Source organism: Elephas maximus, chromosome 22, assembly GCF_024166365.1.
Source record: "Elephas maximus indicus isolate mEleMax1 chromosome 22, mEleMax1 primary haplotype, whole genome shotgun sequence".
NCBI lineage: Eukaryota > Metazoa > Chordata > Mammalia > Proboscidea > Elephantidae > Elephas > Elephas maximus.
Genome location: NC_064840.1, coordinates 10,566,187 through 10,582,448, shown reverse-complemented (window position 1 = coordinate 10,582,448; position 16,262 = coordinate 10,566,187). Strand labels below are relative to the sequence as shown.

The 16,262-nt window shown below is 39.1% G+C and overlaps 1 protein-coding gene across 6 annotated transcripts in view; it reads left to right on the top strand.

The window, feature by feature from the left end:
* Nucleotides 1-16,262, top strand: part of HECTD4 (HECT domain E3 ubiquitin protein ligase 4) — a 180,015-nt gene that overhangs the window by 50,021 nt on the left and 113,732 nt on the right. For all 6 annotated transcript variants that reach the window (XM_049866988.1, XM_049866986.1, XM_049866987.1 and 3 more), the window contains exons 2-5: nucleotides 6,441-6,958; nucleotides 11,052-11,141; nucleotides 11,989-12,119; nucleotides 15,710-15,818. In XM_049866988.1, coding sequence (XP_049722945.1) covers nucleotides 6,441-6,958; nucleotides 11,052-11,141; nucleotides 11,989-12,119; nucleotides 15,710-15,818 — 848 coding nt within the window. The remainder of the gene's footprint in view (nucleotides 1-6,440; nucleotides 6,959-11,051; nucleotides 11,142-11,988; nucleotides 12,120-15,709; nucleotides 15,819-16,262) is intronic.

The window sequence follows — 16,262 nt, the reverse complement described above, 5'->3', positions numbered from 1 at the left end:
TGATCCTGAGTTTTAAACATGATTTATTTTCAGAGAGTGAAAGGCTTTATTGTTCATAGATAACTCTTGATGGATCTGATGGTCTTCCCAGTTTTGCGACCATCTTCTTTTCTAACCAGGAACATAACCAACCCTGCATTATTTGAGATAAACCGCTGCTGAAGTACAACAGACAGGACAAGTGAAGTGCGTTTATGGAAAGCGTTTCCTATGATGCTTGTGATTATTCTTTGTCAGCTATGTCCCCCCATATTTAAATGTATCAGTTGTGTCACCGTTTGACTGCTGATTAAAGGTTGTGTTTGCTCGTGAATAATAAAAGCTCTAGTTATAACTGCAATTTAACTTGTCATCACTCGCTTCTTTTTTTAGAGGGGAAAAAAACATGTTTTTTCACCACAAATGTAATACTTACGATTTTTCAAAAATGAACAAGTGTGTTTTACGTAGTCCTAATATAGCGTCATTGGAAACCCTGGTGGCGTAGTGGTTAAGTGCTATGGCTGTTAACCAAAGGGTCTGCAGTTCAAATCCACCAGGCGCTCCTTGGAAACTCTATGGGGCAGTTCTACTCTGTCCTGTAGGGTTGATATGAATCGGAATCAACTCGACGGCACTGGGTTTGGTTTTTTTTTTTTTTGCTTTAATATAGCATCACTGTGAGTTATAATTGACCTGACAGCAATGGTTTGCTTTGATTTGGTTTTTGGTAACCATGGGGAAAATACAGTTTTTCTACTGCTTTTCTATGTTGTGTGGTTTTAATTATTCTTTTTAGTTACTGTATGGTATTGCATTAAGTTACATGCTTCCACTCTTCCTGGTATAATAAATAATACTACAGTGAACATCCTTGGGCATGTAGTTTTTTCCCTTGTTTTTAGAATGTGTCTTGAGGATAAATTCTTAGATAACGAGGTTACTTTGTATCTATTTCAGAATAGGCTGTAATGTAAGGTGATTTTAGCTTATTTGACCCTCTTAGAGGATATTACCTGTGCTCTTCTGAACAGCAAAGTAGATGGAAATTGATATTAATGTTTAGGAAATCACAGTAGTTCATGAATTCTTGGGTCTTGACTTCCCTGCTAGTTATCAGGCTAATTATTGTCTTTATATGTATTATGTATGTATAGTAAAACCGGGGAAAGCTGGAACCTGTGAGAGGTGGAAACTTGTCAGAGAAGGAAAACTCAACTATTTCCTACTATTAGTGAGCAATAGAAAAGTAGTAAGACTGCACCCGTAAAAGGCGGAAAACTTGTGAAACCCGGAAAAACAAGGCAGTCCCACTGAGTTCCAGCTCTCACAGGTCTCACCGTATTATATTCTCTGCCACTTCAAATGCCTGTTATATGCTCATTCTCACTACCCCATTTGCTTGAAATGCGTGCTCGCAGGTCACATTTCACATTTCACAGCATGGCTGGCTGGTGTATGTTCTTTTTTTCCCCAGATGGGAAATGGAAATAAATTGGCTAATGTGATATGATCATCTATAACTATTTATTTTTTTCTCTTTAACTATTCTTATATTAAATATTGGAGTCTTATTCAAAGCCAGATTTGCCCAGCAAAGAATATTTTGCCTACTTTTTATTAGATTGTTCAGGATGATTGTTGTTGTGTTAGCTTAAAAACACATTTGTCAAGTATGATTAAAAAAAATTTTTTTTTTTTTACATTAAGGTTGCGCGTTATTTTAAAGTGTCCCTCCTTTAATTGAGGGAATGTCAGAATTTTCACCAAAGTACTGTGACTGATTCTTCTGATTACGGATGACAGGGATCTTCCTTTTTCCTTAAATAGCTATCCCCTTTTTTAATGAGAAAAATATTAGTTTTCTAATGACATTTTGGTGTTTTATCTTTTTGGTCAAGAGCAGTTACTGAGAACAGAGGTTTCATAAGAGGATCTGAGACAAATCATTTAATATTCATAAGTACCAGAATAGATCCTCCATAGCTGACTTACTAAAACCCAAAGGTATAATGTCTTTATAAAGTGACTTTAGGCCATGACCTTGCAACTTTAGAATTCAAAAAACAGCAGCATAGCGAACAGATCTTAGTTTTCATAAAGGGCCATCGAAAGTGGGTAAAATGCTGAGTAGCCTAATGGATTTCTGAAAGCATAGTGCGCTTTAGGTATTGCTAAATCAATAAAGATAACAGTCACTTAAGTGTGTTTATTATGTACTATTTGGTTAATTATAACTCGAATTCTTTCAGAATATTTGTCTTTTAAGTGGAATGCTAAATATAACTGTGAAGTGCTTGTAAAAAATAGAATTGTTAGAAAAAATTGTATAGTTATTCTCAGCTCCTCTTAATATTTGGAGTTAGCTACAGATTCTGTGATATACATAATTTTAGGAACTATGAAATACCGTATTTCAGAAGCACTTGTGTTTGAGATTGATAATACAAATAAATAGCTGGGTTCAATGTTACAGAGTTGTTCTTCAACTCTTGAGTGTAACAAAAGCCCACACTGAATTTTTTAGTGGCTGTTTCCTATAGCATAAGTAGACGATCAGTGTCCTAGAGGTAAAAATGTATGTGGAACACATGTCTTGTATATGAAAGAGTTGTACTGGGTGGACGAATACAAAAGCCAATTTTGGAAAAGGAATTTCAAGTGCCTCAAAAATTCCTGGGAGGGTGATCAATTTTAAAATTTTGTGATTTTTCACGTCATTGAAAATATCTCAGTAATCTTTGGTCATTGGTAGTAACGGTGGAGGCTGGTTACTAATTTTTTTGGGGGGGGTGGGTGGCTCCTGAAAAAAGGACAGTGTAGCTACCTTGGGTACGATTACAGTTTCAAGACAGATGACGTGTGATCCTTCTTAAAGGAACTTGAGTTATTTTATCTGGTGCTGTCTTAAATATAATCAAAAGGGTAATTTGTGTTTGGCGAATCCAGACAAAAGGCTACAGAAATGCAGTTCTTTATGACTTGATGATGAGGGACATTTTATTAACCATTATTTGCTTGTCGTAGTAAAACTAGGTAAAAATGTCCCTTTTTTTATTGTACTTTAGATTAAGGCTTACAGAGCAAATTAGTTTCTCATTAAACAATTAATACACATATTGTTTTGTGACATTGGCTTCCAACCTCATGACATGACAGCTTTCCCCTTTTCGACCTTGGGTTCCCCCTTGCCAGTTCCTGTCCGCTTGCCTTCCCGTCCTTACCACTGGGCTGGTGTGCCCCTTTAGCCTCGTTTTGTTTTATGGACTTGTCTAGAGCATTGCCATGAGTTGGAACAGAATCGATGGCACACAACCACCACCACCACTTTTGGCTGAAGGGTGAACCTCAGGAATGACTTCATTACTGAGCTATATAAGGGTGTCCAGGGGCCATAGTCTCGGGGTTTCTTCAGTCTCTGTCAGACCAGTAAGTCTGGTCTTTTTTTTTTTTTTTTTTTTGAGTTAGAATTTTGTTCTACATTTTTCTCCAGCTCTGCCTAGAACCCTCTATTGTGATCCCTGTCAGAGCAGGAGTGGTAGTAGCTGGGCACCATCTAGTAGTGCTGGACTCAGTCTGGTAGAGGCTGTGGTAGTTGTGGTCAATTAAAAATGTCGCTGTTTCAAACCATTCCCAAAGCCAACTCGTCAGACGTGGATTGGACTGGACAGTGGGTTGGAGAGAGTTGCTGTTGAGGAGTGAGCTACTTGCACCATGTGGACACTTGAGACTATGTTGGCATCTCCTGTCTGGAGGAGAGATGGGAGGGTAGAGGGGGTTAGAAGCTAGCAAAATGGTCACAAAAGGAGAGACTGGAAGGAGGGAGCGGTCCTATTCATTAGGGGAGAGTATATGGGAGTATGTAGTAAGGTGTATGTAAGTTTATATGTGAGAGACTGACTTGATTTGTAAACTTTCACTTAAAGCACAATAAAAATTATTTTTTTAAAAAAGTGTCCCTATTTCTTATTCTTAATAATATGATTTTGAATAAAGCTTTACCCAGTGATAACTATTTGAATACAACTGTGACCTGATTTTTTTTTCTTTTATTTTTAAGATTATCGTACAGTAAAATTGAACTTTTTGGGGGTGTCTAGTTCTATGAACTTTAACACATGTATAGATTCATGTAACTACCACTACAATTAGGATACAGAACAGTTCCAAAAAAAAAAAAAAAAACCCACTGCCATCGAGTCGATTCCGACTCATAGCGACCCTAGAGGACACAGTAGAACTGCCCCATAGAGTTTCCAAGGAGCGCCTGGTGGATTCGAACAGCCGACCTTTTGGTTCGTAGCCATAGCACTTAACCACTACGCCATGAGGGTTTCCAGAACAGTTCCTTCACCTCAAAGAACTCCTTCATGTGATCCATATCATCCCTACCGTAGCAACCATTGACTCGGTCTCCATTACTATAATATAATTTTTTTCCAGGAAGTCACATAAATGGAATCATACAGAATGTAACCTTTGAGATAGGCTTATTTCACTCAACAAGATGCTGTTGAGATTCATTGAAGTTATTGTGTGTCAACAGTTCATTTTTTTATATCACTAAGTGTTTCATTCTGTTGTGTATAGGGTCACTATGAGTTGCAACCGACTCAATGTTACCTAACAACAGTAACAATAAGTGGCTGGTTGAAATTTTATGACATTTGTAATCATTTCTGATCTGATAGGTTGGTACTGAATTTTGAATTGATTATTCTTTTAAAAACTATGAACACTTAAAAAAAATCAGTTCAATGAGATATATATGTAGCGAATTTCTTGAATTGGTATTTTTCATTTTCTAAACTGCAAACATTTAAAAAATAAGTTCATTGGCTTGTATATATAGCTAAGCAAGGCACTTAGAGTGTTCACATTGCTTCTGGAAGTCCTTGTTATTTTATTGGGCTAACAGCGTTTTAAAGGAAAAATTTGAAATAGAAGAAAGTCTGTTTTTGGAGTAAAAGAAATAAAGTGAACTGTGACCTTTCTGAATGTCAGTGCCAAAGAGTTGACAGAATTTGCTTTGCTTTTACTCCAAGCTTCTTCCCACCCTGACTCTTGGGTCTAGACACCACTTGTGCCTAATAATCCATTTTAATGAACTTGCTCCCAGTTTGCCCTCCTTTAGTCGCTGGTTATAATAGTCTGTTCATTCTCACCTAGTGACATTTATGCACATAAAGTCTTTGCGTCATGAATTTGGTTTGATTCTTCATCTTGAGAGCCGATTCTTTCTTAGTTGGTGGAGGATTTAATGGTTTTATTATCCTCCAGCTACTGAACATCTAGGTGAGGCTTTCTGGTAATTATATATTTTGGCAAGAAAATAGTGGTGATTCCTCTAGAAATATGAACTGGATAAATACCATGTCACAAACTGAATGATGGATTCAAAGTCGTAAGAATGGAGAATTCTTCAAAATCAAAGAGCAGAAAATAATGGACCGTTTATTAATAGGTGTATTAGGCTCTGAAGAACAGAGATAAACTGTGTTCTGTTTTCACTGACAGTCCACCTAATAAATAGGAGTTAAGATACTCACATTTATAACAGTCTTTAATAAAGATTCTACTTCATTTTTTTTTTAATTGAACTTTAGATGAAGGTTTACAGAACAAACTAGTGTCTCATCAAACAGTACACACATTGTTGTATGACGTTGGTTAACAACCCCACGCCATGTCAACACTCTCCCTTCTCAACCCTGGGTTCCCTATTACCAGCTGTCCTGTTCCCTCCTACCTTCCAGTCCCTGCCTCAGGGCTGGTGCGCCCCTTTAGTCTTGTTTTGTTCCATGAGACTGTTCAATCTTTGGCTGAAGGGTGAACCTCAGGAGTAGCCTCGTTACTGAGCTGAAAGGGTGTCTGGGGGCCATACTCTCAGGGTTTCTCCAGTCTCTGTCAGGCCAGCAAGTCTGGTCTTTCTTTTTGAGTTAGAATTTTGTTCTACATTTTTCTCCAGCTCTGTCTGGGACCCTCTATTGTGATCCCTGTCAGAGCAGTCAGTGGTGGTAGCCGGGCACCATCTAGTTGTACTGGACTCAGTCTGGTGGAGGCTGTGGTAGATGTGGTCCACTAGTCCTTTGGACTAACCTTTCCCTTATGTCTTTAGTTTTCTTCATTCTTCCTTCTACTTCCTTTTTTAAAAAATAAATTACTTGCATTAATTTCTGACTTTTATGCTTAATTATATTCTTTTATGATTTGAATTCTCTCAATTAGGTCTAATGCCAATTTTAATAGGTGCATTAGCTGAAATGCCAGAGGGGGAAATTCTTCATCAATAAATAAATGGCTTTGCAGTACATGGTTTCATATTTGGTTGCAATTAAAATGATTTTTGGTACAGACTATTTTTAGATACCTTTGCACTTGTTTTCTTCTACAGATGACTTTGGTGAAAGCAACACATGACTTTTAAATGCCAACAACTTCTCTGCTGTTTCTTCCCTTAGATTTTAACTTTTGAGACCAAGAACCCAACGGAATTAGCAGAACGCTTGCGCTCTGTTTGTGGGAATCAGAGCAATGCCTATGCCCGCTTGCTTGAATACCGCCTGAATGCCTTGCGAGGACTGTGGAATGCCCAGCGCCAGCTGGCCTTGGAAGAGCAGCATGAAAGGGAAAGTTCAGGTGACGAAGAAACTCTGGCTCTGCTCAAACGCCAGGGCTTGTTGCAGCAGCCTGAGCAAGCTCCCTTCACCTCGCGGATGGGGCTCCTGCTGGTCTTCCCTCTTATTCAGTCCCAGAGTAGAACAGACCCCTCTCTCTGTAACATAACTGCTGAGGTGCTATTGAACTGCCTTCGCGACTGCCAGCCCTTGAGCTTGACCAAGGAGCCTGCTGACTGTCTCAATGGAATTGAAACTTTGCTGTGCTCTTGGCTGGAGGAGACTTCTGACACAGGCCGATACATCCCGCATAAGCAAAAAGAAAATGCTGCTGCCGCCCTGGTGGCTTTGGCATGTGCCAGGTAAGGACAATTGAATGTGCAGCTTGGTTGCTTTGAGCCTGCTGCTGCCTGGCTTGGCAGACATATTTGATGGAAGTCTTAACGTTCCCCAGTCCTTCTTTGTTTTCAATATTGAAGGCCACAGTACTGGACAGTGCCTAAGATGCTTTCACCAAAACTTGGCACCAATGGCTGAGCTGGAACCCAAGTTCAAGATTTCTCTTTCTGCTGTGCCACAATAACAGCTTAAAATGGGAAATCAACCCTTGCCATTATCTACTCACCCTTTAGATGATTGGTGTTTTAGATCAGGTAGTTATCAAGGATGTATTTCTCCTATAAGGACAGTCAGAAAGTTTAGAGAGTTTTTAATTTTTTTTGTGCTTCTCTATAAGGAGCATATCAGCAAGTGAATGGTTTATTACTCGCCTGGCCTCATTCACACTGACTTTGCCACTAATTTCTGGACCCTGATGCTTGCCTCCATCAATTCAAATCAAAGATTTCTCTATGTATATTCAAGATTTAATAGTGTGCTGTCCTTCATGTGCAAGTTGATGTGATTGATCTACTGTCAATAAGAAATGTGCTTGGAGTGGCTTTTCCAGGCAAGTATGTATATAGTCTCCTGCCAGTAACCTGTGTGATCACCGGCATGTATTCATGAGAAGTTTCCTCTAAGCTAGTTGTCTAGAGACCACTTAGGGCCATGTTCTAGAGACCAGTTAGGACCATGGTGTAGAGACCAATTAAGATCATGATCTGACCATGGTCATTAGTCTGTCCCTCATCCCTCGATTTTTTTCTATGGATCTTCCTTTTTTGAGCAAAGTGTATGTGAGAAAATTCTTCTTGGAGGATTATGAAGTTTTTAGTTATAGGACTTCTTCCTCTGTTTTTCTCTTTATGGCTTCAAAGGTGACCTTCAAATGGTTGAATCTCAAGGTATTTTTAAGGCAAAATGGCACCAGTATTTACTGTCAGGTTCTTTGCCCTGAGCAAATTGTCATAGCCTAGCTTTAAATCCCTGAAGACTGTGGTTGATTGTGGAAATCCTGACATGAGCTTAATTCTGGATATGTTATTGAGTGGTACTGAAATAGGTTTCCCTGTAAATGCTTTATAAGTAATTTGGTTTTTTTTTTTTTACATATGCAAAAGACAATCTTGAGCTCTAAAAAGATTTGTTACCAGTGCAAACATCCCCTTTTGAGAAAGTTTTAGATGGTGTCTTAGTCATCTAGTGCTGCTGTAACAGAAATGCCACAAGTGGATGGCTTCAACAAAGAGAATTTTATTCTCTCACACTCCAGTAGGCTAGAAGTCCAAATGCAGGGTGCTGGCTCCAGGGGAAGTCTGTCTCTCTCTGTCCGCTCTGGAGGAAGGTCCTTGTTACCAGTCTTCTCTTGGTCTAGGAGCATCTCAGCGCAGGAACCTCAGGTCCAAAGGATATACTCAGCTCCCTGCACTGTTTTCTTGGTGGTAGGAGGTCCCATGCCTCTCTGCTCTCTCGTCTCTTTTATATCTCAAAAGAGTTTGGCTTAAGACACTATCCAATCTTGTAGATCTTATCAATATAACTGCCACTAATCCATCTCATTACATCATAGTGATAGGATTTACAACACATAAGGAAATCACATCAGATGACAAAATGGTAGGCCATCATATAATACTGGGAGTCATGACCCAGCCAAGTTGACACATATTTTTTGGAGGACACAATTCAATCCATGACAAATGGGTCGATTTTCAGACAGATTTAGGTTGTTAGGAATAATCATCAACTCTGTAGTTTCAAACATTTAAAGTTATTGAACATTGGACCATAAAACTCACTTTTTTATTATGTGTCCAAATTAAGTGTGTACCACAGATAGTTATTGAATTGCTTCATGCGCTTGAGATTCCAAATTCTATTCAGAAGTGTTGAAATGAATTTTTTTTTCTTCTTCTTGTTTTTTTTTTTTTTTAAGATAGTTCTAGTCTATTGTGAATATTATCACCTTGTTTTAGACTTAATTTACTTCAGAAGTCACATACTTTTCAATGTTAGATGAGCCCTTTTAGTGAAGTTATTAGGGTCAAATTATTGAACCTTGGGGTTGATGCTTTCAAAGACAAAACAACTTTTCCCACAAATTATTATGAAGATGTTCATTCATTCAGCCAACCAATAGTTATTGAGCATCTCTAATGTGCCAGGAACCTTCCTTGGTGTTAGGGATATACTGATTCATGTCATGATCTTTACTCTTATGGAGCTTACCCTTGAATGGACCCGAGTAATTAATTCTGCAAATAATTATTGCTCACTTAACCATGTGGGTTCTTGTAGGCAGTAGGGATACAGCAGTGAGCAAGGCAGATGGTCCCTGAAATTGCAGAGTTTACGTAAGAGCAAGAGAGGCAGACAACAAGCAACAAATATATGCATAAGATAATCTTGGAGAGAGATAAGCACTATGAAGCAAACAAACCAGGAACTTTTGCTGGACAATGATTGAGTAGAGGTGGGGGTGGGGGTGGTGGTGGAGAACGACAGCATTAGCTAGAGATAACAGGGAAGGCCTTACTGTAAAGTGATGTTTGAACTGAGCCCTGGATGTCAAGAAAGAGTCAGCCATACAGAAAAACCAGAGACAGACATTTTGAGGCAAAGGGAGCAGCAAGTGGCAATGTTCTGGTGTTCCTTTTTCACTGGGGGTAGCTGAGGAATAGCAGAGCAGGCAGGGCAGCAGGAATGTGGTGAGTGACCAGAGAAGGAGGGAGGAGAGGAAGTCAGCAGGACCCAGATCAGGTAAGGCCTTAGGAGTAAATCTTAAAACCTGATTTACTCTGTCAGGTAATAACGCTCCTTGGAAACTCTATGGGGCAGTTCTACCCTGTCCTATAGGGTCGCTACGAGTCGGAATCGACTCGACGGCACTGAGTTTTTTTTTGGGTTAGTTGGCTAATGGTTTTATACTTCCCTGTGTGCTCTTACTCCCTTTATTTTAACCCAGCTGTGCCCCAGGGAGGTATCCCTGTTGGACAGATGAAGAAGCAGAAATCCACAGGAGTTAGATGACAGACTGAGCTTGTGTAGCTGGTGAGTGGCAGAGCTAGGTTTCAGAGCCCATGTGTCCCGACTCCCAGCTTGTACTTTTATACCCTATCTGCTGCCTCCCTGCCTTATATAGCTCTTTGGTTTTTCTTCTTTGAACACAAGAGAGAGCGAAAGGGGCAGTTAGGAGGAGGACTTTAGGCTTACTCGGTCCAGTGTTAGGTATTCCATTTCTTTTGGGATTTAGGCATATGATACCTAGTGATTAAAGCCTTGGCCGAGAGAATAAGGCAGCAGTCCGAATCAGTCCATCTGATACAGGCGATCATTTAGTTCAGGAAGTGTTCTTGTGGTGATTTATGCTTGGGATCTGGCCAGGTAAGTCTTGTGCATCTTAAAAACACCTTCTTTTAGATCCTGCTGACCATATTACAGACTTCCTAGAGCCTCGATCCTTGGGAAACAAAAGGATATGTGTGTAGTGGTAAGTCCTGCAGGTATCACAGTCATGTGCTCACAGCAGTAGGATGCAGGAGAACCTCTTGGAACAAAGCATGAGCTGTTTAAATGTACTCCTTTTTGTCATATTTCATGTGATGGAGTAGAGTCAGATGTTACGTGAAATCGATCAACTTAACAAGCATATTTAAAAAAAAAAATCAAGCCTAGAAATACGGTTAGATTTTAAACATAACCTCACTTTGTGAAACCTCTCTTCTAGACTAGAGGGTGTCTTGATAATGATAACAGCATCCAAACTTAATAGTCACATGTTCTTTGTGCCTGAGGCTTATGTTTTCAACTTATGTATTAAGGGAAAATGGTTTAGCCTTACAGAGCATGGAGAACATCCTAATTGGCAGGGTGCCACTCACATAGTAGCTTTTTGTATGAGCCAGTGGTTGTAGGTGACAATCAAGTATATTTTGTACGATGCATCTTCTGATTGGGAGAAGCACATAGACAAATTTTAGAGTGTTCCCATGTAGTTAATAAAACTAACATTAATAACCTAAACCATTTGACAGTCAGTGTTGACAATTTTCTGTTCCCTCCTTTCGTTTTTAGGGGATCATTGAAAACTTTTGTTCACACAGTGCATCTGTTACAGAAACAGAGTGATCTAGGGTCCCTGCCTGTAGCTGATGTACTATATAGGTAAGTTGTCACTTGGGACTCCTAACCTTCTCCCCAACATGCCAGATCTGTGCCTGAAGGCTCTTTTAATAAGTAGATTGCTAATAAATTCAGATCACTTAACGGGGAAGATATAATGATAAAAAGTCCAGTTTGTATTTTTAATAAATATGTTTTAGCAGATAACATAATAGGACCTGGCAATGTTTCATTCTCTTGTACACAGGGTGGCTGAGTTGGAACCGACTTGATGGCTCCTAGCAACAATATGTTGTAATAAGTATATTATAAGTACAAAGTTTATGTTTGTATCATACTTCCTTTTTGGAAAGTGTTCCTAGAACATGGTATTTTTCATTCTTTTTTATTTTTGTTTTTTAAAAATGCAATAACTTGTAATGAGTTGAAAGCTGGTTATAAAATTCAGAATCGTAATATACTGAGGCGTAAAGAAGAAAGTGAAAATCGTCCATAATCTCACCACCAGAGATTCCTAGTGTTTTGGTGTATGTGCTTCCTAATCCATTCATATCACACACGCACATTATATATGTGTTCTAATATAATTATAACTCTTAATATATATGTAAATATGTAGTTATATATAACATACATATGTATCATCTTTATGTTATATATAATTGCGACTCTAAAAAATTTTTACACAGAATTATAATTATAACATTTCTACAAATAGTTTTGTAGTCTCCTTTTTTTCATTTAAAATATATTGTGAATATCTTTACAGATGTATAATTTATGTAGAACTATCTGAGTTTTCTACTCTTTGAGGTGGTAGGTAGAATTTTATTTTCTTGCCAAAATAGACAGTCTCAGAGGCTTTGTGACTCTCCTCCTCCCCTTATAGGCTGCTGCTTTTGGAAGGAGGACCTGGATCACCTTCCTGTTTGCTTGGGGGCAAACACATAGTATCATGGGGGTATGAAGATATGTTACCAGCGCCGGATAGCAACACTGGCTCCAGTTCTGAAAATAAAGGTAATGTAAGGGTTTTTTTGTCCTGGGATTTCAATTAAGATGTAAAAATCATGGTTTTAGATCCTTGTGGCAAAGAATTTAGACAGGACTCTGTGTGTTCCTTTTAATTAAAAGCTCATGATTCCTGTACAGTGTGTTCATTGTTGTGTTATCAGGAAAAGTATAAAAGTTGATAGTCTGTGAGGTAAGGAAATGGATAGGTTTTACTATCGAAAGAAAGGTATCATCCATACACCCCTGCCAAGGAGGCATGAATTACTTAAATTGGTTTCTGGGCGTTTGCATTTGGGTGCGGGAGCCTTAAGTTGAAAGTTTTTGTCTGCTGATAAAAGTATCAGGTCTGGCTGCTTGATACGATTTCTTTTAGTAATTTATTGCATGTATTTATGAGCCCTTCAGTCCTGAAAGCAAAAAAATGAGAAGATTCAAGAGAACACAAATTCTTTCGTATCTCTTAAACACAGCGGACCAGATTGAAATGTTTTTACACAGTTTCACAGTACTTCAGGCCACTTTATTATACAGACACGTGTCACTTAGTGTCCACAGTATGTTCTGTGAAATAGGGTGTTATGTGATTTGGACATCGTGGGAACACCGTATTACGGATGAAGGTTCTTTTAGGCACTCGCTTCCAGAATACGGAGGTTTTGTCCATATTAAAAGGTTGCTGGGGCAAATACCCTCCCTTTACAGTGAGTTTATCTAAGCTTTCAACAAGTTTTTCTGCTGCCTTTGCGTCAGGACGCAAAGACTGACCACTCACTTTGACGTTATGCTCGAAAACCATTGAAGCACTTGAACCACCCAGAGCCTAGCACTAAAGTCGATATCGTAGTCTGGTCCTGCTTTTTCTTTAAGCATCTCAGACAAGCTTTGTGCCTTAGCCGGGATCGTCAGCGTGCTGAGAGGGATTTGCTTTTGTGTTTGGTTCTCAACCCACGTCGTTAGAAATTTCCCCTTTTTGATATAGGTCCCTCTTCGTTAGCCTGGTGGCTTTCAGTGGAACCAATCCGTTAATGGCTTGGAGAATTTTTTCTTAGTTTTTGAAGATCATCGTGATTTCCAGTGCGACATGCTTAAATCCACTACGTCCCGTTCTCCGGTCGGAATTTCCGAAATCTGTTATAACCTTGTGAGACCACGAACATATATGTGGTTGGTTGTTGCCCGAACAGACGTCGTGTGGTGCGTGATTGTACTTCTCAGTGAACATGGCAGAGACTCTCTTAATTGACCTCCACTTTACTGACCTGGCAGGTGAATCAGGCCTCTGCAGTTGCTCGGTGAAAACATACATACCAATGCCAGGGCACGCCAGACTTACCGGGCCAGGAGGCTCCGCTTGACACCTCTGTGCACTTCTACTCCCACCAGCAGAGCTGCAGGCTTACCAAGAGTCTGCCTTGCTCCAAAACCTGTTTGTTATTGTCATTGGTACTTGTTATTGTGATTATATCATCAAATATTGCATAACTGATGAAATAGGAATGCAAAAAAAAAAAAAACAAAAAAAAAAACCAGGAAATTGCCTCCATTAAAAAAGTCTAATGTTTTAGAAAGACTCAACAAAGATGAGTCGCTAAGAAAACTGATGTTAATTAGGTGTGTCATCGATAGCCTTTTCTGTCCTGGCCACCCTTATTGTTTCCCACCCTTGATGGGAGTGACCTTCCTTCGCAGCTGTAAGGGCATGGAGCTCAGTCTAAGCAACATGCTGCCCTTGCACCTCTCATCCCGGGACCTGTGTATTTTCGCAGTTTGCCATTTCTTCTAGACAGTCACGTGAAGCTGGTGAGAAGAATAGGCAGGACTTTGTGGAGGTGATTTATTATCTTCAGGACGCTGCCAGAGTTATCAGGAGAAGCAAAAGTCTGTGGTCCCCAAGAAGTACTCAGACTTTACAGGCTCAAATTTATATCTTCATGCAAATTCAAAAACTTTTTTATTCTCCGTCTTTATTGTGCTTAGTGCCTCTCTGGGAAGTTTCTCACTGAAGACGATGATGCTTAGCTGATTTGTTTGTTTTTCACTCTTCTGTATCTTTGGTTTTACTTCTTGGCAGAGGATGCTTTTCTTATAACAATTTAAAGATAATCTTTTTTATATATATAATTTTATTGTGCTTTAAGTGAAAGTTTTAAAGATAATCTTATTTAACTTATTTAACTTTTAATATGGAAGCATTCAACATATATAGAAGTTGAGAGAATACTCCTGGCTAGTCTGTTTAATCTAGCCCCTTCACTGCCACCCTTGGCCAGACCCAAACTCAAAAGGTCTTGGGTTTCCTCTAAAGATTGGTGAATAAATGTATATTTATGAATTTAGGTTAAAGTAAAATAAAATGTTTAAGGTATGAAATTAATATTTAAAAAATTATTACCTACTTCAGTTTTTTTTTTTTCAGAACCAGTATTTACAGGTCCCAGTTTTCTCAGATTAGTAAACTGAATTTTTAAGATAATGCATACCAGATAAAAAAAAGAAGACCTCGTTGCTATTAAGTCAATTCCAAATCATAGCAACCCTATAGGACAGAGTAAAACTGCCCCATAGGGTTTCCAAGGAGCAGCTGGTAGATTTGAACTGCCAGCCTTTTGATTAGCAACCAGGCTCTTAACCACTGTGCCACCAGGGCTCCAAGATAACAATATACTCGTATTGAGTGATGTGACATTCGATTTCCTGTAACAAATGCGACGTGCTTCAGGTGACTAACACCACTAAACATTGTGAGTGGAATGTTAATAAAAATTAACACTCATAGTTTTACGTGTAAGCTGTCTTTAAGGCAAATTCTTTATAGTTAGCAAACCATTTACTATCATATAGAGAGACACTGTTTCACTTGGGGAAGACTTAGCTAAGGGGAGAAGTAATTGCTATTTTAAAATAGAAGTGGTATTATTCTTTTGTGTTACGTTGCTCCAGAAACTAAAACTAGGATGTCTGTATGGAAACTCCACAGAAGCAGATTTTAGCTCAGTGTGTATCATCAGTATATCAGCATAATGTCATTTACCATTCATGGAGCACTGACCTTTGTACCAAACTGCATCAGGTGTATTGCCTATATTATCTCACCTAACCATCACAGTAATCCTTGAAGCATATATTACTGTACTCAACTTACAGATGAAGAAACTGAAGCTCAGAGAGGCCCAAGGTCACCTGATAAGTTGCCAACGCAGTTGAAAGCTCAAGCCTTCCCTGCTTCGCCATCACTGATAAAAGTACCATGCTCTTCATCCTTTCCGATTAGAATGAGGGTTGCTTAAAATGGACTCAGTATTTTTCTTTTCAAAAGAAGAAAGAAAGAAAAAAAAACAGGCTGAACCTTGTTGTCCCACTAGTAACTATTTCTTAACCTCTGTGCTTGATCCTGGTCCTTGATCCCACATGCATTTTGAATGTTTGATTTGGGGGCTTACGAGCCATCTTGCCTGGAAGTCACATCGAAGCTCTTATTTTAGAAGTGGGAGATTATCTTTCACTCAACCTTCTAAAGCCTTTTTCATTAGAAAAAGCATGCTTGCAACTTCTTAGAAAAAGCATGTGTATAATTGACCTGTGAAAACCGCTTTCAGACGCTGACCTGGGACGCTGTCTCACAGCAGACGGCCTTTACCTGTATACGACTAACTCAGTTGGAAGAGGAGTGAGCAAATTGGGGTCTGGATTACACGGTACTCTCAGGTCAGTCGCGTGGAACTTGCTGAATGATTTGGCTGGAGTGTTTTCCTCTTTATGTTAATCTCTGTGAAGAAAACGCCTGGGAGCGCGTGCTGAATCCCTGTAGATTAGTAGCTAATAAAGCTGAGTTAAGTCGCACAAATCCGTTCTTTTTCTCTTATTGTCATCTTCCCTCTTCCTCATGTTCTCTTCATGCATTTTAGCTTTGTCCGGACTCTGCCAGCGTTTGGTAATGCTGCAGTCATTGTTTCTAGCCAGGAGTTGCTTTATGATCAGAGTTCCTATAACAATATCAGTGACTTCTCCATGTTGATAAATGGAAGATTTTCCAATTCAACCTTTTTGTACTTGGATTTGACATTGGATTAGCAATGATTTTCAATTGTGATATAAGATCTATGAATTGCTGCCAAAAGAAACCACAGTTTGAGATCCTGGTATATATTT